The following is a 25,590-nucleotide window of genomic DNA, read 5'->3' as shown; positions in this document are numbered from 1 at the left end:
TTCATTATTCTAATTTCTGGAAGCCCAAGTGAATCTTCTGGGCCACCTTCCTCCACCTTCAGCTTTGACCTCTCCTTTCATATTCTTCCCTAACCCTCAAATCCAAAGAGAAGGAATTCCTCTCTCTGTTCTCTTAGAGGCGTTGGCATCAGATCTGGTGGGTCTGGGGGATGGGCAGGAGTCAAGTCCTGGTCTCACCCCTTCCATCATCTCTTCCATGTAAGAAAAGGTAACCCCAAAACTAGTTCCACAGTTCCTGGGGGTCATACTCCTGGCTCCCAGTGTAAAGAGACTGCAAGAAACATTTCCTATCCACCAAGAGGCCTGGTTCCAGGAAAGATCTGGAAAGAGTAGGGAAAGGACAGATTCCAGCTCTGATCAGTGGGGGCACCGGGCCGGGTTTATTGCACTTGCAACAGAGTTTAAATAAGTCCCGGGTGTCCGGAGCCGAGGTGAGGGGAGGGTTGGGTAGGGAGAGGAGGGGCAGCGTCAGTGCAGCTGGTGGGCAGAACCCAAACCCGCAGGCTCGGGACAGCAGGCTCCCCTTTCTGCGGAGGACTGAGAGGGCCTACGTCCAGCTGGGGTTAAGGTTCCAGATCTGTTAGCATCATGGCCCCTTCAGGGTCCTGGGCAATTCCTGACTTCTCCTGAGTCAGAGGTGGATTTGGTCTCCAGGCCCAGGTCTGGAGCAGGCTCAAATGTCCTGGATCTGCCTAGTTAGGTTACCAACGTCTGAGTCTGGGTCCCAGATGAACTTCAGGCCCCGGCCCCAGGTTCGATCTGGCCCTGTGAAAGTTCTGGTTCCCCTTGGAGCTGCTTCTGGGCCAGCGTGGATCCTGGTGTGGGATCTGTCCTGAGCTGGGCCTGGGGTGCCATCCATGGTTAGTGTTCTTTGTTGGCCCACCAGGGTGGGGGCTGTCCAGAGCTGCCATGTCTCGCTCCCCAGGTTCCAGGCTCTTAGCTGGGGGCTTCCTGTGGATCTCTGGCAAGGCCGACGACAGATCTCTGCGGGGTTGGAGCTGGACAGGAAGTCCTGGTGCCACATCTGAGCCGGAGAACTGGGATTGGATCCCCTAGTTCTGGTTCCAAGGTGTTTTCAGGAAATTCTCCAAAATGCAAAGGTGGCAGGGAGGCTGGGGCCTCTGTCCCTGGATCTGAGTTCCCTCATCCATGAGGAGGGCATGTGTAAACGAGGGTCCTTCACAGTGCATGGGGGGAGGGGATCCCCAGCTCCTCACCTCCCGGCTCTGGCCCTTCAAGTATGTCTCTGGGCTGGGGAGAGGAGCTTCTCCCTGGCCCTCAGCACCTTCAGGAAGCGCCCAGCCCCCTCCCTGTCAGTAGACTGAGGGTGGGGGGACTGGGCCTTCAAGATTGGGAGGAATCAGGCATCGGAGGTGGCTGGAGGCTTGAGCTGAGCTTTTTCCATGGCGGTGCCGTACGGGAGGGAGCGTTTGAAGAATCCGAGCTAATGAGAAGGAAGGAGGGAGAACTGAGTTAGTTCTCTGTAGATCTTATCCCAGGAGGGGACAAAGATGACTTCAGTGCTTCCAGTCTCCCCATCTTGCAAAAGCGGCCCAAATTCAGGCTGTGAAGACTACCTCTCCAAGAGGTCTAATGGGCCAGGAGGCCTTAGGCTGGGCTGCTTTGGTGTTGTAAAAATGTCCACAGTTAAGCCAGGGATGGCAAACAGATTTGAAGTCTCGCTGCCTAGAAGTGGCTGCCTCTTGAGAAGGATTCTGAGGCTATTTCTAGAGTATGATCAGTTAGGGATGGCTACCATGGGTTTTTGGTGGAGGTGACACACACATGTGCCACACACTGGCCACTTGTGAGTCACCTTGATTTTGAAAGTATTGGTAAACTTATCAGCTTGAGTCAAGAGAACTCTTTCTAAGCTAGGGGCTGTAGAATGAAAGAAGGGATGGTATAGGCAGTGTCCAGAGGGGATGCGTGTGGCTGGAGAACGGGTCTGGAGGCAGCTACTAGGGAGTGTGCTGGGTCAAGGGCAGAACCTGGTGAGAGAAGGCCAAGTCGAGTAGGATGTGGCTGACCTTGTAGAGGATATAGATGAGCAGACCGAGCAGCAGGAGGCCAATGAGGATGGCTAAGATAATGATCCAGAGAGGGACTCCGTGGCTGCCTTCTGCCTTGATCCACTGCACAGCCGTGGCCACCTGGGGAGCAAGCCAGGAGAGGTCACTGGAAAGCCGTCTGGTTCTTCCCACCCTACACCTGGCTCCCACTTGCCACTCCCATTTTAGGCTAACAGAATTCTGAACTTCAAATTTCTAAAATGTGCATTACTGTTTCTTTCAGGCCTTCACTCCTGCTCATTTCCTCTCCCCAGAAAAGACTCCTTTCCTGACCGGTTAGCCTGGTAGATCCCATGCAGTCTTCAGGTCTTGCTGAAACATCACTTCTTCCAGACAGCCCTTCCCAATTCTGCAAGTGTGTGTTCAAGTCCCCTCTGATGTGGTCTAAACATGCTGACCCTGTCACAGTCTTCTCACTGCCCTGTCCATCTTGCTTATCACTGTGTTCCCGGGACTTAGCACAGTGCCTGGCACACAGCAGGAGCTCAGTCAATGTTTGTTACCATAATCGGGCCAGCGCCCGTCATGTAGTCCTCGTGCCAGGCCCAGAACTGTCTTTCACGGCCCAGCCTGCTGGCCTTAGACTTACCTGCAGCTCCTTTTGGGGAAGCTGCCGAGGCAGGATTTTATAGGGCATCTTCAGGGCTTCATACACGGCCTCACACTGCAGGCTAAATGGCTGGTGCTCCCCCTGTGGGTGGGGGAAAGGTGTTCAGGGTAGCACCTCTTGGCATCTGGAGGACATCGGGCTCCCCAGTTTCTGGCTCTGGTTACAATCTTTCCCTATTTTGAACTCACTCTCTGAATCTCTCTCTATAGTCCTTATAGGAGAAAATAAATGTGTAACTAAATAGTTATAACTGAATAGTGGATAATTAGATAACGGCATGTTCAATAGAAAAAAAATTTCTTGAGTCATTAATATGGGCTAAGCACCTAGGACAATGTTTAGCCCATAGTGTGCACTCAACAAATGACTACTATTTCCTGTTCATACATCTGCTTGCCTCTCCACGATGGATTCATCCTCTCTGTCTGTCTGCCCTTATTTGCCGGCTGGTCTCCCTCCAGCCCTCCCCTCCTAATCTGCCAGAAAAGGGAAGCTGTCGCTCCCAGTGAGGCCACTAGGTGTCGCCAAGCACACACAGCCCTGTCCAAACAACGGTGAGGGAGGGGAGTGGGGCTGTCTGGGTCCCAGTCACGAAAGGGGTGGCTAGGGCAGTGGGGAAAGCGGGAGTCAGTCCAGCAGACCTGAAGGTCAGGGGTCAGGGGTCAGGACTAAGGTGAGGCTCCCTCACCTGTAGGAAAGTCTTGGCCCAGACGCGGAAATGCAGTTGCAGACTTCTGCTCTCTTGCCGGTGGAGTGGCCCTAGCTCGCAGCGCAGCTTGAAACACTCTGCCTCTGGGCATTTCTGGGAAGAAATAGGAGGCTTGAACCGTGAGTTCTGCCCTTCTGGTGGCTCTGAGGACCCACAGAGGTACTCAACACTTGGGCCCAGACCTCATTCTCAGGACAACTTACCAGAATCTGAGGCCCTGAGGAGGCAGGGCTCCGACCTGGAACATCCCGTCTTTGCAGCCGGTGGTGCTGGGAACCCTCGGGATCCAACTGGAAGAGTAAAGAGACCATTAGCTGCCTCTCCCACCTCATTACAGCATCTGAGTCAGCCTGCATTTGGGGTCTGCAGCAGCTTTGACCTGGTCTTCCATTCATGCAACTGACCACCTCCTATGGCAAGGCAGCAAACTCGTTAAAACGAGTAAGATTTGGTCCCTGGAGTTTAGGAGGAGGCGATGTGTAAATAAATAATTAGGGCACTGTCTCTGCCTTGAGGCCTTTGCACTGGCTGTTCCCTCTGCTTGGAATACTCTCTTAAGTCTTCACAAGCAGTTTCATCCTTATTTTTCATACTCAATTCACCTGTTCCTTCCTCAAGAGGTTTTCCCTGATGATCCAGCTCAGACGCTCCCAGCTCCACCCCACCCCAGCATGTGAGCACTGCACTTTCATCACTTTTCAATATCTGTTCCTGTCTCTATTTTTTATTGCGTGCACACGCTCAGTTGCTCAGTCATGTCTGACTCTTTGTGACCCCACGGAGCCCATCAGGCTCCACTAACTATGGGATTTCCCAGGCAAGAAAACTGGAGCGGGTTGCCATTTCCTACTCCAGGAGATCTTTCCGATCCAGGGATAGAACTCTCCTCTCTTGCATCTCCTGCACTGACAGGAAGATTCTTTACCACTGTACCACCTGGGAAACCTTATTGTTTATTACCCTCCTCTAACTCCATGAGAGTAGGGACCTTGTAAATTTTGGTTCCTGTGATATTTCCTGAGCCGGTAACATGGTTCTGTACAGTCATTCATTTAATTTAAATGTTGTCTATGAATAAAATGAACTTTAAAACAGACACTGGGGTCTAGGGGAGTGGGTCTGAAGACAGCTTTCCAGAAGGGGTGGTGCTGAGCTGGGCCCTAGGAGTATGCCAGGGCATGGAATCAGGGAAGGATACTTCAGGCAGAAAGACAGAAATGCAGTGCTTAAAACAATCTTTTCCCCTCCCAGGGCCTCAAGGTGTCTGTGGGACTTCTGACTGCCTTCCAGTGGCCTAAGTCCTAGCTCCAGGCACATCCTCATTAGCTCTTCTAGGTCCCTGCAAACTTCCCCAACTACCATCGACTTGGTGCCCCCCACCTCCCGGCCAGTCCCCAGGCCCCTCACCTCCAGGCCCTCTGGGTTGGGGGGGTGACTGGTGGTGCAGTTGTTTAGTCCTGTGACCCTGGTCACGTAGAGGAGCTGCTGGCCATCCAGAGCATGGGGACAGCTGAGCTCCAACACGCCCTGGCTAATGGAGCTGGGGCCCAGGTTGATGAGCTGAGGAGAGGAAGGCACAGTCATCATGGGAAGGGAGGGAGCGATTCTTCCCTGTTGAGACCCGGGTCCCAGTGGCCCATTCTTCTCTGCTCTGAGTCTCAGGAGTGAGGCAGGAAATTAATGGGCAGAGAAGAAATCCTTTCCAGGCAACCCTCCTGGAGGTGGCTCCAGCCTCCCCTTCTAAGTCACTCAGCTGGCTGGTCTCTCACTGATCCTGTCCAGGCCTTTACCTCCCCCTTGCCCCTCTTCCCCTCAGCCCCTCAGGCTGGCCCCAGCCATCTGTCACTCATACTGGCTCCTCCTTCCCTGTCATTCATTCTAGCCCCGCCCTCCATTCCCAGCAGCCCGCGCACCTCGTAGACATGGTGGACGGCAGGGCCCACGTCACCCTCCTCCTGCGGCTGGTCTTGGGGACGCCAGTCGCTCACCGGAAATAGCACTGCCTCGGGCTTGGAGACCCTGCAGAGCAGGGTGGTTTAGAGGATAGTGGAAGGGACCCCATTTCATATGCCTCCTTTGCTAGAAGTCCGTCTCCCCTCCCAGAGACGCCCCGTTTTGCCCGGGCACTGACCCGTTAAGAGAGACCTGGGCCTGAGCCTCCACCGACAGCCGGAAGGAAACCACGTCGCTTTGTGAGTTGTTGAGATTCTTGCTGTGGGACGAGGAGAGACTCTGATGGTGCTAGAGCCCAGCCAGAATGCCACCTGCGCCGGACTCTGCCCCTGCCCCGCCCCCTCCCTACCTGAGGATCTGGAAGTCAAACTGGATGGTTTTCTTCGTGTCCCTGAGGTGAGGGACTGTGAACCGAAGGCCACCCCAGAGCTGCGGGACAGGGAGGACGGACAAGCGGGCTGTTAGACCGAGCGTCTGCCACACACCGACTGCGGCCCTCCTTCCCTTCCCCCCAGCTCAGTTCGGCGTGAGATGGCCCCAGACTTACACTGGCCCCGGCCTTCATGGGGTTGCCCAGGTCACACACCAGCAGACGACTCTGGTTCACAGCAAAGTAGTCACAGCTCAGGCTGGAGAAGTTCTGGAGGTGGGGTGGGTGCAGGTAAGGCTTCGGTGTCCCTTTGGCAGGGTCTCCTCCCAAGCCCCTCCTGTGGGTCCTCACTCACCCCTGGGTGTCTGACGAGTCCCGAGTACTCAGCTTCCGGAGGGGCCGTGACCCGAAGCTCTGCCTCGTAGGCGCCACCCTCACCCACATTCTGGGCGTGGAAAGTGAGGTTCAGAGAATTCTTGTCGCCCAGGTATACGTGGTTCTGCTCCCTGGAGGGGACACAGGGGTCAGGGACACTGGAGAATTAATCCCCAAGCCAGACAATGGGCCATAACGATAATAATATAATAATAATAGACACCGTTCACTGACTTCTAGCTTTATGGCAGGCACTAGGCTAGATGGTTTATGTAGATTATTTCATTTAATCCTTCCAAAAAGCTACAGAAATAGATGCTATTATTCCCAGTATACAGAGAAGTTGCATTATTTCCTGAGGTCACACAGCCAGCTGATATGTTCTTCTTCTTCTCCACGTGCCAGGTGCTTCCAAGCTCCATGTGTCCTGCTAGGCGACTTCAGCATCTGGAACCCCCCAGCCTGACGTCAGCCTTCACTCACCCAAACACTTCCAGCTGTAGGTCTGGCACACAGATATTGTCTTCTCCACAATCCAGCAAGATCTGAGCCTGGAGAGTGGGGCAGCCGTGAGAGGGGGAGTTGCGACTGCCTCCCAAGCTGTCAGCTCCCCGCTCCAGGGCCCCGCCCCCAGAGGCCCAGGCCCCTCTCCTCCTGGCCTGTCTCCCCACCCTGCCTCACCTTGTCCTCTATGCGGCTCTTGCTCTGGTAGTGTAGGACTGGCCGGAGGCCATGGCTGTCCACTGGGGCTTGAGGGTCCAGGGAGAAATTGAGGGCGATGTGAATCGGGGAGAGTTTATCTCGAAACTCTGATTCGTTCTGGGGCGGCGGTGGGGGGGAGGGTTCACAGAGTCAGGGGACACAGGGGACTTGGCGACCCTGCTCCTCATCCTCTCACATCTCCCTTTGTCCATGCAAGACCCTCAAGAATTTAGGTGTCCCAACAACCGCGCTCATTGCTTCTGAGGCAGCCTGGTTCCCAGCTCCTCGGACAGAAAGGCACTCTGCCCCAGCCCCCCAAAGACCCAGGACCTTCACTGGAATCTCCCAGTCCTCTTCCCTTCAGGACGGGTCCCCGGTTCTATGTGGCCACCCTCCCCAAGCCAGTCCACGCCCCGCCCTCCTGCCCCTACCCTGAGGTAGATCTTCATCTCTCTGCAGTCCTCCCGAGCCCCGTTCTGGATGAGCAGGGTCTGGGTCAGGGTGGCCTGTCGGGAGGCCAGGAACAGCGCCCGCCGTACCCCGCCCTTCTGCTTCTGCCAGTCCAACTGGAGCTCCACCGTGAAGCCTGTGGCCGTGCATGTACGTTAAGCAGCATCTTCCCCTCTCCTAATTTATCCAGAGAGAAAAGAGGTCCCCAGGTCCCCAGCCCTTCCACCCCCGTCCCAGTGCCCGAAAGGTTCATGCAGTCTCCCTCACCGATGGAGTCAGGAACATGTTTTCCAGAAGCATTGAGGCAGAAGCTGAGATTGATGCTAGAGGACCAAAAGGAAAGCTGGTGTATTCACCTGGAACAGGCATTGTATTCTCTGCCTGCCTCCCAGACAGACCCGGACTGGGACAGGCCCATGTGCCCCCTTTCAAAGGCCTGCTCACCCTCCCCACTTCCAGGCACAGATGAGGTACCCCCAGACTCCATCCTGCAATCTCCCTCCCCCACCCCCCCCCTCACCAAGTCACAGGGTTTCCCTCCAAGCTGCAGCTGTGCTCTTCTGGGTTGAACATGGCGGGAAAGATGGTGAGGGAGGCACTGGCAGACACGATGGGGCGACCCCTGCCAAGAGTGAAAGTGGGGGGTCAAAGAACTAAGGCTCCTCAGGAACCCGGGCACAGGAAGCCGATGCCCAAGCTCCAGGATCCCAGTTTGTATACTTCCCCAAACTCAGCCCTGTTGAGAAATCCCCCAGTTCCCGTGTTTCCCAGGCTATCCCCTGCCCGAGTTCATACCTGTATACCACAGCCTTGTCTACACCAAAGGACCCCACAATCAGATCTGCAAGAAATCAAAAGAAACTACCCCATATAGCAGGCCCCCAAACAGAATTCTTCCCAACCCTTTCTAGCTGCTTTTTCAAGGAGGCTGAAGTGAGGGGGCATCGCCATCTGGTGGCACATCCTAGAACTGCACCCAGGAGCTTAGGCAAATACATTAGAGAGGCTAGGGGGTCTGCGACCAGGGAATTCTCAGGTGAAAGGGGCCTCAGGCACCACTCACCAGGGTATCCATTGCCGTCTAGGTCTCGGCCTCCTCGAAGGGCAGAGCCAAAGAAGTCCGGTGTCTGGCCAGCTGCCCACAGGGGCAGCAGAACCTGGGAAGGCTTAGACGCCAGACCCCCTGGGCCCCCAGGGAATATAAACACCACTCCCTGCCGGTTCTCCCCACCAAAGGCAGCCCCAATGGCTACATCTGCAAAATACACAACACACACCAGTCAGCAGGCCAGGAATCCAGGAGTTCAAATCTCTACCACCAGACCCCAGGACCCAGGATCCTATTTTTCCCATCTGTCATTCCCAGTATGCTAAACTCTTCAAGCCCCAAGATCTAGACATTGGGATTAAAATCCTCCAGGAGACGCTGGGAGGTCTTGGTTATCTTATCTGACAGTTACCTCTCCCCAGATCCCTTCTGACTCAGGCCCCTGGCTCCTTCTCAGCCACTCGAGCCCATAGCGTGCTTACCATTGTAGCCATCCTGGTCTAGGTCCCCCAGGGGGGTCAGGGAGCTGCCGAACCGGCCAAACTCATCCTGGCCAGTGAGGGTCAGGGTGGGCGTGGGCTCCATGCCAGCCAGGCGCTGCAGGTAGATGTAGACCCTGCCCACCTCCTGCGGCCGCCCATCAGCTGTCCGCTCCATGAGCAGGGGCGCCCCTACCAGCAAGTCGTCCAGCCTGAGGATGGGGGAAACACCGGCATCCTGAGACTGTGTCCTTCCCCATCCCCTCTTCAGTCCCAGCACCAGGAAAGCCCAAGCATCCTGGATTCCTGGCTCTTTCCCACCCAAGGGAGAGACCTGAGATCTGGCCTTTGGCCCTCAGCTCTCTCCTTGCCCCTGAGCCGAGGGTATGCAGGCAGGAGGAGAATCCAGAGAGGAACTCTCCTTGCATTTTTCTGTCCCACCCCCACTCCTCGCCCCTGGGGAGGGCACCGCTTTGCCTTCTCCACTACTCACCCATCCCCGTTGATGTCTGTGGCGGCCACTGCGTAGCCAAAGTAGGAGGCCATCTGGTGGGGGGACAGAGCGGCAGCAGCGGGTCAGTACCGGGGAGTCAATCAACAAGGGTTGTGGGGGGAAGTCAGGGACTCCAGGGAGCCTGAGAAGTTGGGCTGAGCTTATGACTCAGGGCCAGGGCTTGGTTGGCAGAGGGCCAAGCTGGGTTGTAGAGGGGGTGTCCTCACCTGTTCCCCTGAAAAGTTGTAGAGGGACCGGATGTCTGAGCCATTAAGGATGGTGACCTGGGGATGAGGAGATACACCCATTGGTCCCAGACTTGGATGGAGGACAGATGGGTGCAGGATACCCAGGGGCAGTCATTCCTTGGAGACACAGACCACTTGTCCCGTAATTCCCTTCTTTGCTTTGCCTTCGCCATAGTCTTATCTCTATACTGGTGGCTCCATCTCAGGTGGACTTCATTGTTTTCCTCCATGTCACCTATCAACCACTACTGAGAGATTCTGTACTTATCTGTCTGTTGTGCATCTGATCTACCTACTAGAATGTGAGATCAGTGAAGGCAGGAGCTGTTTTATTCTTTGCTTTCTCCCCAGAGCTTAAAGTCATGCTTGGTGAGAGCAGACACTCACTAATTATTAGCTGAATGATTGAAGCCTCATGCTCCAGCCCTCCCAAACCACATACACTCATGTCTCGCCCATGTCGCCCCTTAGTGATGGGCTCTACTGGTCTCTTGACTCCTCATTCTCTTCCCCAGTCTTGCTGCTATTCCTCTGGTGTGAGCCCTCCCCAAGGAATGCTGGAGAAAGCCCTGGTCTCCCCTTGCTTTGGACATTCCCTTCCCCCCACTGCCCTACCCCACGGCACCGAGACTGATCACCCTAGAGCTGGTCTAGGAGGGACACTGCTGGCTTGGGAAATCGTGGTGTTTCCCCGCAGCCATGGCCCAATCTCAGCTTACTGGCTGGTCCTCTGAGGCCCTGGAGACTCTGCCCCCAACCTGTTTTTGCCCAGCCTCTCTTTTTTTTGTTTGTTTGGCTGCACTGGGTCTTAGTTGTGGCGTGCAGGATCTTCCGTTGTGACATAAGGGATCTAGTTCCCTCATGTTCAGGGACTGAACCCAGACCCCTTGCATTGAAAGCATGGATTCATAGCAACTGGAGCACCAAGGACTCCCCCAGTCTCTCTTCAGTCTCTCCACTGTCAGTCAGCCCATGCTAAACTGGCCTGAACTGTTTCCCTTTCCTTCCACGCTTTTCTCATGCTCCTGTCTAGGATGCTGTGTTTCCTCATCTCCTCTGGCCTTTCACAGAACCTTTTCTGATCCATCCCCACCCTAGAAAGGAGGTTCTTACTCCCCCCAAACTGCTGTATCATCTTAACCACTTTTCTGAAACTTGTTAGTGCAGAAAGAATGCTGACTTTGGAATAAGACAGGTCTGGTTTTAAATCTCTGTCTAGCCACTTACTAACTAGTGATCTTAAACAACTTACTTGGTCTCTTCGAGTCTCAGCTTTCTCATATGTAAAATGTGACTGGTAATATCTCCCCCGATAAGCTTGTTGGGAAGAATAGAAATCACGAGTGGACAGCGCCCGATGCACTGAGAGGCGTATGCCTAAGAGCTGCAAGCTAGATTACCATCATATGTATGTCTTATCTTACATACTTGATTAGAAGCCGTACAAGACGGGGTGTGATGTCTTATTCATCTTCTTATCTCATACCTTGCCCTAATAAATGTTGGTAATTGAATGGACTCCTATGGCATTCTTATCTATATCCTTTTTAAAGCACTCGCCATGGTCTAATAATAACAACTACAGTTGTACCCTGCCTAAGAGTTCACTAAGTACTTTCACGTGCCTTATCTCACTTCATCCTTACAAGAGCCTTGTGAGGTCAGAACTATTATTATCCCATTATTTAGAGAAGAGTGAGGCTCAGAGAGGTTAAGCAGACTCAGATTTTTACAGAATGAAGTGGGATAGGAATAAATCACAGATTCATCCAGAGTAAGTGCCAGAACTTGAACCCTGGTCTGACCCAAGAGCCTGTGTTCTGGTCCACTTTTTGAACCCTCCCAAATCATCATGCATGGTTCTTTGTGATTAGGCAGGGGAGGGGGTGAGGGGAGGGAGGGTCAGGCTGGGCCTTACATAGCCGTAGGTGAGGTTCCCTTTGGGCACACCAGCAACGAAGTCTGGAAAGGGAAGAAAAGGTTGCAGGCTAAGGGCAGGGGAAGGGGAGTCAGACAAAAATGTCTCAGTCCTTGGGGCTCCAGATCTGGGGTCTTCATCTGCCCCCTCCCTTGGCCCCAGCCTGGGGACACACTCACCTTCTCTATCATCACCACTGAATTCACCCACAGCCACAGAGTATCCTGGGGGACAGGTGGATGGATATTAGGTTTCTTGCTTTGGGGACCCCTCTGTATTGGCCCATCCCTTCCCCACCCCTACTGAGCCTTCATAGTCAACCCACACATGACACATGGGGCCAGGGCCTGGGTGGGAGAAGGGAGGCGAGGGGTGAGGAGGACAGGGGCCCCCCCTCAGGTTCTCCCCCTGCAGCTCCCACCCATTTGCTCACTCACCCAGGTAGCTGTCATCGTAGATGGAACTGGCTTGGCGAGTCTGCAGCTGTCCCCGAACTGGGTTGATCAGGTACCCGGGATAATAGGATTCTGCAATCTGCTCCTGGGTGGCGGACAGGATCTGGCCTGGAGAAGGGGATAGAGGGGATGGCCGGAGAAGGAGGTGGCAGGGATTGCGGCACTGGGGGCTGATGGGGAGACATTCAGGAGTCTGGTTCAAGGAGGGGAAGCTTTTGGAGGCTGGTGGGAGAGGACAGGTAAGTCTCAGAGGACAGGAAGAGGAGTACTGGGACAGGGGCAGAGGAAGGAAGGATGGTGGTCTTGGGCTGAGAGAGGGATGAGAGGCTGGGTGCGGGAGACGGACGCAGGGACAGTGGAGGAAGGACTCACCTTGCCAGAAATAGCTCCCTGGTCCACCCAGGACCACACGCCCAGTCTGTGCAGGGGAAGAAGGTGAGTCAGCATCTGGTCCTGATTCCCCTGCATCCACTACCCACAGCCAGGTTCCTCCCAGATCCCTTCTCACCTTGGTGAACTCGGCACTGAAGCCCCCTTGGCAGTAACCCTGCCCTGCTTCTTGGCTGAAATCTGCAAGAGGAGAAGGAGGTGGGAAGACGCTCTGCATAGAAGGGTCAGGCAGGAAACAGCAGAGAGTTTGGGGAAGGCAAGGGGAGAGGGGGCCCTAGAAAGGACCTCCCTGGGCCAGAGAGTGGGCTATCAAGGCCGTTGGGGGTGGGGGACTGTGGGGACTCACGCCACCCCTGCGCTACCTGAGCGGCAGGGTGCATACTCCAGAATCCGGGTGAAGTTGCCTGTGGAGAGGTAGCAGGTGCCCACGGGATCACTCTGCGGCTCCTTCTCGGTGCGCCAGCTGTAGAGGGGAGCACAGGCCTGGGAGGGCCCAGGAGGAGGCGGTGCCAGGTTTAGTCCACAGGGCCTCTCTTCCCTCCCTCCTCACTGTGCTGTTATCCCCAACCACTACCCCTCCGGCCCATCATGGCACTCAGCCTGCTGGGCCCTCACCAAGATGGAGGAGCCATGGGCTCGCACTGTCGCTCCAAACCACTGCAGGGACTTGTACTCCACAGGCTCCTCTCCCTCTGGGCTGGACGTTGAGGACTCCAAGATCCGAGAGCCTTGGGGAAGTGATAAAGTGGGGTCATGCCAGCTGTGGGCAGCCAAGCCTTAGAGCAGCCCCTGCCCTCAGCCTAGGGGTATCTCAGCACTTGCAAGCCCTGAGTCCATGACTCATGGGAGGGAAAATGAGGAAGGGTCTTTACAATCTGCTTGTTGTGGCCCGACTCATCTGCTGCTGCGCGTGTGCACATATACCCACGTGTGCACATATGTACTCGTGCACACACACAGAACCTGGGGTTTCTAGAGCTGCAGTCCCCTGGTGTGCTCGCCTCCTCACCCAGCTGGGACAAGGATGCTTGTGATAAGGTGGGGAAGAATGCCTATTTCCTGACAGGGCAACCCTCTGGGTGCACATCTGTCTACACCTGGGCTTGTGTCTTAGCACCTGTTCTATGACCTGGACCTCTCTTACAGTTCTGGATCTCTGCCCTGTCTATGTGTGTGTGTGTGTTCATGCATCTGTCTGTCTGTCTGTCTCTATCCTTCCAAGCCCTCTCTGCCTTTCTTAATACAGCCTTTCTTATTCCTTTGCTTCTCACTTGTCTTTCAGATTAAAAAAATACTAATAATCAGGGACTTCCCTGATGGTTCAGTGGTGAAGAATCCACTTTTCAATGCAGGGGACATAGGTTCCATCCCTGGTCAGGGAACTAAGATCTCACACACTTCAGAGCAACTAAGCCTGTGCACCACAACTAGCCTGTCCGTGGACCTCGATGAAAGATCTACGCGAATGCCACGACGAAGACTGGATGCAGCCACATAAATAAATATATACTTAAAAGACCTTAGACAAGTTACTTAACCCATTTCCCATAAAATGGGGATAATAATACCTCATGCCCTCATTCAAAGGATGAAGTGCGTTAATGTGTGTAAAGTGCCAACAATGTTGCCCAGTGCATAGCAAGTGTTCTTCAAGCGTTAGCTGTTATTACTATTTCTCAGCCTGTCTCCCTTGGTCCATCTCTGCATCTACTCGGGACCTTAAGCTCCTTGAGGTCGGTGGCTTAATCATGTTTCAAGCCCCTGCAGCACACAGCACAGAGCCTGGCACGCATTATCACTTAGTCAGTGCTTAGTTAAAAGAATTGGACTAGGTTCTGTGACTCTCCCTGTCTTTGTCTGTGTTACTGCCCTGGCCTCCCAGAGTGTGGGTGATTCAGGGAAAATGAGAGCCACATGTTTCTGAATCATGCCCGCCCTCCTTGGGCTGGGCTGGACTGGGAACGTGGTGTGAGTGCCACGGGGAGCCGCTGCACCGCTGCTGCGCAGAGCTGGAGTCCCAGAGCCCGGGAGCACGTGGCCCTGGAGCTGGTTAGGCTCCGCCCCGCGCTCCCGATCCCGCCTGGGCCCCGCCTCCAAGCCTCAGTCCCACCCTTTAGTCCCTCCCCGACCTGCGAAGCGGGTTACCTTTGCTGTCAAATTCAATGGGGGTGCACTGTGCCGGGCTGGTGCCCCAGGGGCAGAGGTAGACGGCACCGCCCTGCAGCACTCCCGGCTGGCTGGTGTTAGCCTTGGGCGCCCCCACCAGCACGCTGACCCTGCGGAGAGGAAAGGAGAGGCGTTTCAGGGGGGCTCCTAACTCTTCTACAGTCTCCCCAGGCGGGGAGGGGCTGGCTGGGGGTGGGATAGATGCCCCCCGAGTTGTATTTATATCTCCGAAGATGCCACGGATGCCAGAGGCACAGGCTGGAGTCAGGCAGTCCCCATGTGCCGCTGTCACTAACACAGCCCCTCCTCCCCCTCCCCCAACCCTCTCCTTTCCTACCTTCCCCTGTCATTAGAGGGAGGAACCAGAGTCAATTCTGGGAAGGGGTTGGGGCCAGAGGGCCTGGACCCCAACTTCCCCATCTCCCCTATGGACCTGCGAAGACTGGAGGTGCAGCCCCTGGAACCCCAGAGTCCTTTTACCTACCCTCTGCTCCCAAGCCAAAGCCCTTCTCTGGGCAAGACCCAGGCGTCCGGCTGCCCAGCCCTGGGGTGTGTAGGAGGAAAATGTGAGGCTTGGAAATCAGGCAGTAGAAGTGGAGAGAGGCCCTGGAGGATGGTGAGAACAGATTGTTCCCCGGGGCCTGGGCCTGCCCTCACCCTGGGCTCCGGTGGGACTTCCCCATCCCGACTGGATCTCTGTCTCAGCCTCTTAACACCTTTCCCATACACCATCCCTCAAATCCAAATTCAGATCTCGCTCTGCTGGCTCTCAGTTATGGACACGGTGCCTCGTTCCCCCTGAGAGGACGAGGAGGAGGTTGCCTTTGCTGGGGGTTCTCTGTAATGGCGTGGTGTCAGCGAAGGTCCTGGGTAATCTTCCTGCCTCTGGCTCTGCCTCTATCACTTCTGGGTCCTTTGCCTCCAAGGCCTCAGTGCAGCTGGCAGCCCTCTGGGCTTTCTCTTCCAGAGTCTCCCATGAGGACTGCATCTGGCAGCCGGGGCAACTGACCCAGTGTCCCTGCCAGCCTTGGACTCTGCTCTGCTCCCGTATCTGCCTCTGGCACCGCTTCTCAATCTGTTCCTCTGCCCCATGACTGCTTGTGCTCTTGGCTCTGGTTTTAGGTCTGTCCCCCTTTGTTCTTCTATCTCACATCTTGGGCTTGTCTATCTCTGTTGGATTCTGGCCCCTTTCAGCTCTCAGCACCCCCAACACCCATCCTTTTCTTGATATTTGGATCCCTTCATCAGCCTTTCTTACCAGGAGTCTCCAAGTCTGAGGTTATGATAGAGATCACAAAATCAGGGGTGTGTGAGACACGGGGATGGGTTGGGAGACAGGATGGGTGACAGTGGCAGGCACACTGAGTAGGGGAGGGGCGAAGGGGTGGTGTCCAAGAGGAACAGGATGGGAGCACCAGAGGGAGCGGCTCCAAAGGACTGAAGTGAGGGTGGCTGGACCAGAGGATGAGGACGGAGCAGGGAGAAGAAGGGTCCAGAGCAACAGGAGGGGAGGCCCGGAGTGAGAGTTCCTGGAGTGATGGGGGGTGGGGTGCCAGCCTCGGTTACCCTAGGGACAGGAAATGTTTACTGCCTGTGGCTTCCTGTCTGTTTCCAACCTCTCACTTCTCCGTTTGTCTCCCACCCGCCTGCTGGGCCCCACCCCTCTCACTCAGGCGGTACAGCCAGCTGGGGGTGGGTGGGAGCTGGCTACTCAGAGGCACAGTGACCTGGTTGGCTGCCAGGCCTAGTAGGTGAGGTTGGTGTTGGGGAGAGATTGCCTTGCCCCAGGGCTGGGGGAGAAGAGGGGTGCAATCCCCCGTAGCAGAGGCAGCTCCAGAAAACAGCAGTGGTACAGGAGTTCTGGGTCAGGCACTAGCTCAGTGGAGACTTGGGAATACCCTTTCCTGCTTCCTCTGGGTGATGAGGTTGCAATGGTTACCTCAAAGTCTTCCAGAGCTCTGATACTCTTCCAGGCCTTGGCCAAGGGACCCTACTCCCACCCCCAATTCTCCCACCACTTCCCTGGGTGGGGGAAGCAAAGCCTGAGGAAGAAGCCTGGAGTTTGTGGGGGGGGCAGGGAGGTGTGAGAGGGGCCTTACAAGGTTTATAAATCCCCCAGGCTTGTGGGACAGGGGCCTAGGCTGTGGCTGAGTGAAGGTTCAAGGGGTCTGGCACGCAGGCGATGGACACAGATCCCAACTCAGACCTGCCCCGCACCGCCTGTGGCTTACAACTGAGGGTGCATGGCCCTTCCTTCCCATCTCCTCCAAGTCCAGTCAATAGTGCCCTCCCCCATTGCCGAGCAAGGCACCCGGTGTCTGGCGTGGCACCTCACATAGCTTATCCTTATTCTCCCACTCCTGGTTCCTGCTTCCTAAATCTTACAGCAGATGGATCCTACTAGGGGTCCAAGAAGGTAACAACAGAGGGTCCTTGGGCTATTTTCATTATTCAGAAAGCCTAACGGAAATCATGCATTTACCTGATAAGGCAGCCCAGGCTAATTAAAACCTCAAGTGTATTTGCTTTGGGCTGTAATTATATCGACTCCTGTGGGGAACCTGGTTATCTCATATTGGTCAGAAGCTCTGATTGGCAGCTATGGATGTCTTCTTGTTCTAACTTCTAGTTGATAAAAAACAGGAAAAAGGAATTAATTATTCCTTCCTCAGCGCAGCTTGGCAGATAAACTCTTCCAAACTATGGAGACCAGGGGAAAAAGTAATTGCCATAATTTATTCTGAAGCCTCAGAACCCTGGTATACTAGACTTGGTTCTTGGAGACACAGGCTGCCCCAGCTGGAAGGCGCCGAGGAGGGCATCTGCAGGATTGAGGACTTTCTTGGAGAAGCCTCAGGGCTGCCACATCGAGTAAGCGGAAGCCAATTTGGTCCTGACACTGCTCCCCTTCTTTCAGAGCAATCTCTTGTGTCTGTTTTATGTAGAATGCCCTGGTAAGATGTCATTTGAATTAGAAAGAAAAAGAAAGGAAGGAAGAAGAAAAGGAAGAAAGAAAGGAAGATGGAAAAGAAGAAAGAAAACGTTAACAAAAAATACAGCTTATCCAGTCCCCTGTCTTCATTGTACAGAGGGGGAAACTAAGTCCCAGAGAAGTTAAGTCACATGTCCAGGATCACTCAGAATCTTTTCCAATGGAAGAGCCAGAAGCTGGGAGTCCTGTTACCTCGTCTACCTTGTTGCCAATTTGTCCCCTCCTCTCTACTATCTCACCAGTCAGGCTTCTGATTAACCAAGTTCCTGTTCAATACATGGTTACTGTTTGACTCTGATGGCCTAACAAGGTCGGGGGTGGAGAGTAGCAAACGGACCGACTCAGCTCCTGCAGGTCCTACAGCAGCCCTGGCCAGGCCAGAGGAAACACCTGGTTCTGGGTCCCCCATTGTACTCTCCAGGGAGATGCCTGGCTGGCTGAGGAGGAAGAGTTGCCTCTACTTGTGGCAGTACTACAAAGGGCTAAGGAGGTAGGCTAAGGCTGGTGCACCTTTTAAGCGCACCTCTTGGGCCAAGTTACTGATTTCCCCTTTCCAAGACTTGAATTCTCTACCTGTAAGATGATGGGTTGCCCTTGGATGGTCTCTAAACAAACTTCTAGTTCTAACCTTCATAACCTTCACAGTCATAACTCCTGAAATATAAATATATATACATATATATACACACAATGGGGACAGTAAGCTTCATCTGTCTAAGGCAAGGATTTTTGTAATGATCCAACAGAAAAACTGGTATGAAAATGCAAAGAAATGTGCTTATAGCTATCACTGCTATAAGCAAATACTAAAAGCCAGGAAGAAATAGTGAAAAACTTAGATGAACTAGGTGGTGTGCAGGGAGGAGGGAACCAGAAACAGAAATTAGGTACCTCATAAAAGTCAGGCCTCCCATGTATACTGATCACCCTCTGTGGACCAGGTCCCTTTATACATATTGTCTCAGTTAGTCCTCAGAACAGCCTCATAAGGTAGGTGTCTGATTTTCAGGAGAGGATCAGGTTCCAAGATTTAAGTCTTAAGTAGCTCACCCCAGGTTACACAAAAAACAAGAGGTGGGGCCTGGATGCACACCCAGCTCAACCTGACTTAAAGCCTGGCCCTTTCCTACCGTGGAACTTCTCTCCGTGCTTACCCTGCCCTCTGATGCCTGCTTACCCTGCCCTCTGATGCCCTTTCAGTTTCCACCGTGAGAGGTGAGGGAGGAGGCTGAGAACAGTGATGGCCCCAGGTGAGGGGCTATGTTTGTCCCCTGCAGGGAGGAGGGCTTGGAGGCCCAGCTGTGGTGGGGAGGGAGGTCACTGGGGAGGTGGAATGTTCCAAGTCCTATTCTAAGAGTGCTTTGTACAGAGAAAACGAGAGGGGGAGGTGTGCAAGCTGGACACCTGGGTTCTCTTGGGAGGAGAGATGAGCAGAAGGGGAGGGGGAGGGGTTGAGAATGCTGGGTCCTGCTCTAGAAAAGGGCTTTGGGGACTGCAGGATCAGGCCAGGGGCCAAACAGACACCTAGGGAACCTGGAATGTGTGAAAGTCCAGATGTTTCAGAGGCATGTTTTAAAAGGGAGATGACACTCTTGTTAGGTGGGGGTTGGGTAAGAGGAAGGTAAAGAGCCAGATAACTGACCCCAGCCCTGGTGCCCTGATGTGGGGAAGGATCCCATCCCCTCCCTCCCTCTTCTCTTCTCCATTAGGGTTGCGGTAAGCAGTTTGAGGGGGCCTTGGGGAGGCCAGGCCTGGCAGAGACTCCAGGCCAGGGTGATGCAATGGGGTTTGGGCAAGAGGCCAGGGGGGTGGGGTGGGGGTTGGGTGGGGACCTTGAATAGTCCAGAACCAACAGCTGGAGCCTAACCATCTTTCTTTTTTCCCCATCCTCAGGTCCTCCAGACAAAGGAGAAATCTGTCCCTGTACCCAAGTGGAATTACCTAGATTAACCCCTTTTCTCCAAAAGGAACGGGATGAGTAGATACCAGCTAACTGCATGTGTAAAAACAGCTCACCTCTTTGACAGAGAGCCTATCAAACCCGGATACCAGGAGTGGTTGTGCTGGTGGTGAAGAGCAGTGGTGTGGGCGATGGTGAGGAGCAGTGGCGGGCTCAGGGCCCAGAGACAGACGTAGAAAGAGGACTCCTCCAGAGGTCGAGGATCAGTCACCTGGCACCGGGAGTCCCTGTCCCAGCCCGGGAGCAGCTTCCTTCCCCTCTTACTACACCTCGCTCTCCACATTTAAGCAAACACCCTTGTTTTTATGTTGCCCAGCTTGTCTCCCCAAGCCTGTGGGCACACAGGATCCAGGCTGCTTGTTACCCTGCTGAGTTGGGAACTGGGATCCTCCTTGGAGACTTCCCGGTCGCTGAGGTCCTGTGTTCTGACGCTCTTGGGCCCTCGGAGCCCGCGTCTCCCCAGCTTCCGACCCCAGCCCCAGAAGTCCCGGTCTCAGTTCAGCTCCAGCCGACTAGCTACAGGAAATCAGCTTTTCTCTTCCTCCCAAGAGCTAGAGGAAGAGGGAAACCGCCCACCCCCCTTCACGCGCGCACACACACCCCTCCCGACACATCCCAGTACCCGCCCTTGGCTGAGCCAGCCCCCAGCCCCAGCGCCCCCCAGGACCACAGTCCCGGGACTCTCCCAACTTCCCTGATCCCCGCGTCTGAACAGAGATGGGGTAGGGGGTGGCGGGCTGAGTAGGAGACCGAGGAGGAAGGGGAGGGAGCCGCCATCCCCCTCCCGGGTCTTTCCCAGTCTGAGTTGAGGGGGGAGGGGAGGACGAGGCTGGCCCCCATTTAACCTCCGGGACCCCTTCAGCCTCCGACTTCCTTCTTACTACACACACACACCATACAGCTCATTCTGCTTCGTCTCGTCCTCTCTGAGCACAATGGCCCTCAGGGGTCCCGGGGTTCCCCAGTGCTCTCGAAAGCCTCCTGGCCTCCGCGCCCCCTCTCCGTCCCCATCCGCCTCCGGTCCCCGCAGTTCTCCAGTCTCAACCAGAGACCCTCTGCTCTCCTTCCCCGCGCCCTCCTCTCTCTTGGCCGCAAGACCCCTGCCCAGACTTCTCCAGCTTGCAGCTTCGTGTCCTCTCCCCACCCCACACATGTCTCTCCGCTGATCGCTCTCAAACTCCTGCCCACCCCCCCACCACGCCGGCCACTGTCCCCTCCCTACTCCAGCGCGGGCCCCCAACTTTAGCGCGGGCCCCCAACTCCAGCCCCAGTTCCTCCAAACTCCGCCTCCCAAACTCAAGCCTCGGTCCCCTCCAGACTCCAGCCGCGCCCCCAGTCTCCAGGCGCGCACCCCCGCCCTCCGCCAGCCCGCCGCCAACCCTCCTCAACTCACCCGTCCGTCCCCGGCCGGTAAAACTCCACCGAGAAGCCGAAGAAGGAGCCCGGGGGCCCGGAGAGCACTGCCGGGGCCTCCGCGTCCAAATTGAAGCCCCCGACCCGGGGCGGCGGCGGCAGCAGCAGCAGCAACAACGGCAGCAGCCGGGGGCCGCGCCGGGCGCCCCGGCGCAGCTGCACGGCGTGGAGAGGGGACCCTGGCGTCCGGCTCCCCATAGCGCCCGCTCTTCCCTGTCCTGGGGCCACCGACCCGGAGCCGCTTCCTAAACCTCCCAGAGGCGAATGACTCAACGCGGGGAGGAGTTTGCCAAACTCCCGGCTGAGCCCTCCCCCCGCCTGCCGGGGGGGTGGGCGGGGGGGCATTCCTGGGTCCCTGGAACGCTGAGCCCGCGCCCCCCACCCCGAAGGGGCGTGGGGGGGCCGCACCTCTCCACTTCCCTCGCCCCAGCCCCAGCTGGAGGCCGGTTGTCTGGACTGGGTCAGACTGGGCGGGTTTGGGTTCTCCCCCTCCTTCTCTCTGCTTCCCCCTCCTTCCTCTCGCATCCTTTCCAGATGTACAACGTAAACGCTCGGAAAAGGAGTCGGAAAAAGGGAGTGGAGAATTTCCTAATGAGGAAAGGAATCACCTCTGGAGGGCGGAGGGAGTGTGAAATATGTGTGTGGGGTCTCCCCCACTAATTCAGGGAGGAGACTCCGGGGTCTAAAGAGAGAGGAGACACCTCTGGCAGCTGGCCAACTGGGATTCCCCCTTGCCTTCCGGGGCCACGGGGTGCCTGGGTTCCAGCCAGCTGGATTTGGGACTCAGGAGTTGAGGTACAGAGTGCTCCCAGTCAGCCTGATCTGATGGAGGACTTACAGTGCTCTCCGCTCCCCACGCCCCACCCCCAAGTGGCTAGAATTGAAAACTCAGGAGTCCAGGAGTTTGCGGTTATTCACCAGGAGATTTCTGGTCCAAGCCTCCCCCTTTTTGGTTGTAAATGTCCCTTCCTAGAATCTGGAGGTTGACCAAGAGCCTGGTGGTGGTGAAGAAGGGGTTGCTTTGGCCCTTCTGTGTCTTCTTGATTAAACTGGCCTGATTGCTACAAACCTGGAGAATTGTAGGAAGGGATGGGGTCGGGGTGGAGGTGGCAGTGGGGGTAGTGTCTTGCAAAGGGGCCCAACATTTGGCTTCTATTGCCTTTATGGCCTGGGAGCTGGAACCCAGGACCCCATTCTCCCAAGATTCCCTATGACTGTAGAGGAAGCGACTGTAGCAGGAGAAGGCAGTGACCCCCCTGCCCACCCCTTCCCCCAGTCCTGGCTCTGTGTGATGAGATCACCTTTCAGAATTCTAGTCTTTATCTCAGTCTGGGGGAGGGGGACCAAGGGGCCTAGATTCTCTCCTAACCTCCTCTCCTTTCCAGCCCTCTTCCTGTCTTTTTCCTGCAGGACTCCACCCCTTCCAGAATAATACGCACCCCTCCCTCTGAACTCTGACCCTTCTCCTCTCCAGTCCCTGGCCCACTCTGGCTTGGGGGACTCAGAATACAAGCGCGGAGAATCAATACTTTTTCCTTTGCTAGGAGTCTTCTCAAACTCTACTTCCTGTCCCAAAGCACCCAGCTGTTTTTTTAAAAGCCCCTCTCCAGAGTCAGCGAAGCCCAAGGGAGAGGCCAGCTGGTCAGACCGTGGGGTGATGCTGGCTCTGGTCCCACTTCCACATCTGCAGGTCCTGACCCTCTCTTAGGCGAGGAACCCAAGGAATCTCCGGGTCAGGATCTTAAAGCACAGCACTACCGCGAAGGTAACCTCTAGGTGAAAATTACTCAAGCTGGGGGTTGAGACCCTCTCTGGGAGGAGACACGATGAAGCCCGACTCCTGCATAACTCAGCAGAGCACGTGTGTGTGAACCCAGCTCGTTCCTTTTTCAACCAGGCATAAGCTCTCTAGATTTTCCCAGGGTCTGGAAGCTTGGGGTGGGGGCGGGGAGGGGTACAGGGAGGGAGGTGTGTGACTCAGCTCCTCCCAGGAGCCTTGGTGAGGGACAGGGGACATAGCGTCCTGCCCCAGTCCTCCTCCCCACTCCACCCCCCCAGCTTGGCCAAGTCAAACAGGCCCCCTCCCTGGCCATTCCCTGCTCCTGTTTACTCCGGGAGCCCCTTAGTCATTCTCTGGCTGGCTTTTCTCCTCTCCCCAATATCCCTCCTCTCTTGGCTCTGTCTGCCCTTATAAGTCCTCTCCCAAGTGGCCCCAACACCTCCTGCCTTTCCTCGCACCATGCCTGTCTCTGCCTGGCCCTCCCTTCCTCTGCCCTGGGTCAGGCCTGCACTTGGGGTCCCCTCCTAGTTAGAGCTGCTTCAGCGTAGCCCTCCAGGTCTGGTAGCTTGCTTAGAAAGTTCAGCCAAGAGGGGTTTCCTAGGGGTCATCAGCCCAACTTTCTCCTTCAGAAGAGGAAATGGGTGTAGAGAAATCAAGAGACTTGTCCAAGGTCGTGTGGCTAGCCAGTGAGTTAGTGGCGAGTCTAGAACCTAAGTGTTTAGACTCTAAATCCAATGCTGTCTCCTCTTAGCCCACTGCCCGCTAAATGCTCTGGCTCATGTCAGCTTTTTCTCTGTGTATCTCTCAGCTTGTGTCTGACCAGGCGGTGTGTCTCCAGGTGTCTCTGTTTCCTCTCTCAAATCTGACCTCCCTGGTACCCTCTGTCCCGTCATTGCTCAGCAAGAATGATTTGCTGTGATGACTGGTTGTTATTAATCACGGTTTGCTTGACAGAGGGGCAGAGAGGGTGAAGGGCAAGGACAGGACACTCACCAGACTCCTGCTGTCACCAGCCTGCCTGCCCTGAAGGCGGGAGCTTAGAACCAGGAAGACTGCATTTCCACAGAGGGGTTTAGGAAAGAGGTGAAAGTTTTAGAGCTAGGAGCCATGCTAAGTTTCAACAGGGTGGGAGACAGACAGGTGAGGACTATTAACAGTTTATTTAGCATATGCTATATGCCTGGCCTCGGGCTTGGCTTTTATCCCATTTCATCTTCTGAACTATCCAGCACTGGAGGCATTAGGATCCCCGCTTTATTATTACAAACCGAGGCTCAGAGAGTGAAGTGACTAAGACAAGAGCAACAGAAAGAAAGGGGCCAAATCCAAATTTCACCCCAACTGATCCCAAAGTCCTTCCTTTTCCCACAGCACTGTTAGTTTAGTCCTCTAAACTGGGCTGGGACTTCCCTGGTGGTCCAGGGGTTAAGAATCTGCCTGCTAATGTTAGGGACACAGGTTCGATCCCTGATCTGGGACGATTCCACGTGCCTCTGGGCAACTAAGCCCCGGAGCCACAACTACTGAGCCCTCTCACCTCAGTTATCAAAGGCCCTGAACACCGACCGAGAGCCCTGCTCTGCAACAAGGGAAGACACCACATGAGCCCTCTCACCTCAGTTATCAAAGGCCCTGAACACCGACCGAGAGCCCTGCTCTGCAACAAGGGAAGACACCACAGTGAGAAGCCTGCAGCTAGAGAGTAGCTCCCCCACTTGCTGCTGCTAGAAAAAGCCTGCATGCAGCAATGAAGACCCAGCACAGCCAAAAATAAATAATTTTTAAAAAGACTGGAAAATTAAACTGAGCTGATTTTCTATAGGGGGAAGATTTTGGAGCAGAGACCTTTAAGATAGGATGATATACAATTCACTGATCCCCTGAAACTGGATGGAAGAGTGTGTGTGTGTGTGTGTGTGTGTGTGTGTGTGTGTGTGTGTGTGTGTGTGATTTCTCTGGGGGCAAGACTTGCGTTGCTTCTTCTAGGTGCACAAATTGCATGGAAATTCTGAGTGCATGGAGGCTGGATATCCTGGTTTCAGGGAATAATCTTGAGCCTCATGGAGCCTGTAAGAAGCCTGGTTGGGTGGCATGGATGGAGTGAGATACTTCCGGTAGTGCACACAGATAGGCTGTCGGTGTGTTGAGGCAGGTATCAACCTTCTTAGCCCTTGCAGCTTGGAAAGACCTGGGACCACCAGAGACCCCAGGCTGCTGGCTTCTGGCCAGGGCAACTTCTCTCACTTACTCTGGCGATGTTACAAATCTAATGTTCTCAGTGTGACAGGATACAAAAAAGAGTGGGAAGAGTTCAATGGACCAAAGGATCAGAGTTGCTTATTGGGTTTGTGTCTCTTGGGGCCTTTTTCTCCTGTCCCATGGTGGGGGGATGAGAGGGAGTTTGTTCTCTCAGAGGGGAAGGAAGGAAGGATAGGTATACAGAGTATAGAGCTATGGTGGGAGGAGGGTATCTCGGGAAACAGAGTAGGATCCTGGTTATCCTAGGAGTCTGAGTCTGGATGCTGCTAATGATGGAGTGCTGAGGGAATTCCCAGGTGGTCCAGTGGTTAGGACTCTGGGCTTCCACTTCAAGGGGGCATGGGTTCAATCCCTGGTTGGGGAACTCAGATCCTGCATCGAGACCAAAAAAAAAAAAAATTTGGAGTATTGCACTGTATGTGTGTCCAAGAGAAATCAGAAAGTAAAGGATCCGACTATATAAACCCTCAGGCTCCGTCACCACCCTGACTCAGGTCTCTGCTTAGGGGAACTGATGGCTCCATCATCTGTGAGTCACCACCCACCATCCCCACTCCCTGTCTGATCCAGAGAGCAACACCTCCTCCATGTCCCGACCTAAAATAAACCCAGACTACCCTTACTACCCCCACTTTGCTCAGAGCACTGGAGGGGTGGATGAAGGATGTTTGCTAGACATCCTGGGGACAAGACCAGTCCTGGGATGCTCAAATTCTCTTGCTCTAGG

The 25,590-nt window shown here is 55.0% G+C and overlaps 1 protein-coding gene and 2 long non-coding RNA genes across 3 annotated transcripts; 2 read left to right on the top strand and 1 right to left on the bottom strand.

Moving 5' to 3' along the window:
- Nucleotides 1-375: 375 nt before the first annotated feature.
- ITGA5 (integrin subunit alpha 5) lies at nt 376-24,388 on the bottom strand. Its single transcript, XM_069584227.1, has 30 exons — nt 20,805-24,388; nt 14,439-14,569; nt 12,909-13,021; nt 12,656-12,776; nt 12,412-12,473; nt 12,276-12,321; nt 11,886-12,011; nt 11,628-11,672; nt 11,449-11,492; nt 9,510-9,566; nt 9,283-9,335; nt 8,793-9,001; nt 8,326-8,517; nt 8,058-8,103; nt 7,783-7,884; nt 7,530-7,585; nt 7,244-7,398; nt 6,792-6,929; nt 6,594-6,661; nt 6,091-6,241; nt 5,913-6,005; nt 5,715-5,794; nt 5,544-5,624; nt 5,326-5,431; nt 4,820-4,972; nt 3,616-3,702; nt 3,392-3,505; nt 2,683-2,784; nt 2,052-2,174; nt 376-1,465 (listed from the first exon to the last, which is right to left on the bottom strand). The coding sequence occupies exons 1-30, from the start codon at nt 21,347-21,349 to the stop codon at nt 1,382-1,384; spliced, it is 3,483 nt and encodes a 1,160-aa protein (XP_069440328.1). The 5' UTR covers nt 21,350-24,388; the 3' UTR covers nt 376-1,381.
- LOC138437272 (uncharacterized) lies at nt 5,881-11,048 on the top strand. The gene is made up of 2 exons (XR_011255849.1): nt 5,881-6,026; nt 6,516-11,048. It is a non-coding gene; the product is annotated as an uncharacterized lncRNA (long non-coding RNA).
- On the top strand, nt 17,751-19,497 carry LOC138437271 (uncharacterized). The gene is made up of 2 exons (XR_011255848.1): nt 17,751-17,941; nt 19,345-19,497. It is a non-coding gene; the product is annotated as an uncharacterized lncRNA (long non-coding RNA).
- Nucleotides 24,389-25,590: the final 1,202 nt, after the last annotated feature.

Source organism: Ovis canadensis, chromosome 3 (genome assembly GCF_042477335.2).
Source record: "Ovis canadensis isolate MfBH-ARS-UI-01 breed Bighorn chromosome 3, ARS-UI_OviCan_v2, whole genome shotgun sequence".
NCBI classification, from domain to species: Eukaryota; Metazoa; Chordata; class Mammalia; order Artiodactyla; family Bovidae; genus Ovis; species Ovis canadensis.
The sequence above is the reverse complement of the archived record's forward strand: the minus strand, read 5'-3'. Positions and strand labels throughout refer to the sequence as shown.

What these genes read in the sequence shown, in the direction of transcription:
- ITGA5 (XM_069584227.1), bottom strand. Translation starts at nt 21,349, where the DNA reads ATGCGAGAGGAAGGAGGGGGAAGCAGAGAGAAGGAGGGGGAGAACCCA. An exon ending in ACAGACATCAACGGGGATGG is followed by an intron (nt 9,002 to 9,282) that starts GTGAGTAGTGGA and finishes CCCCATCCTCAG; the next exon opens with GCTGGACGACTTGCTGGTAG. An exon ending in GGGCCAAGACTTTCCTACAG is followed by an intron (nt 2,785 to 3,391) that starts GTGAGGGAGCCT and finishes CCCCACCCACAG; the next exon opens with GGGGAGCACCAGCCATTTAG.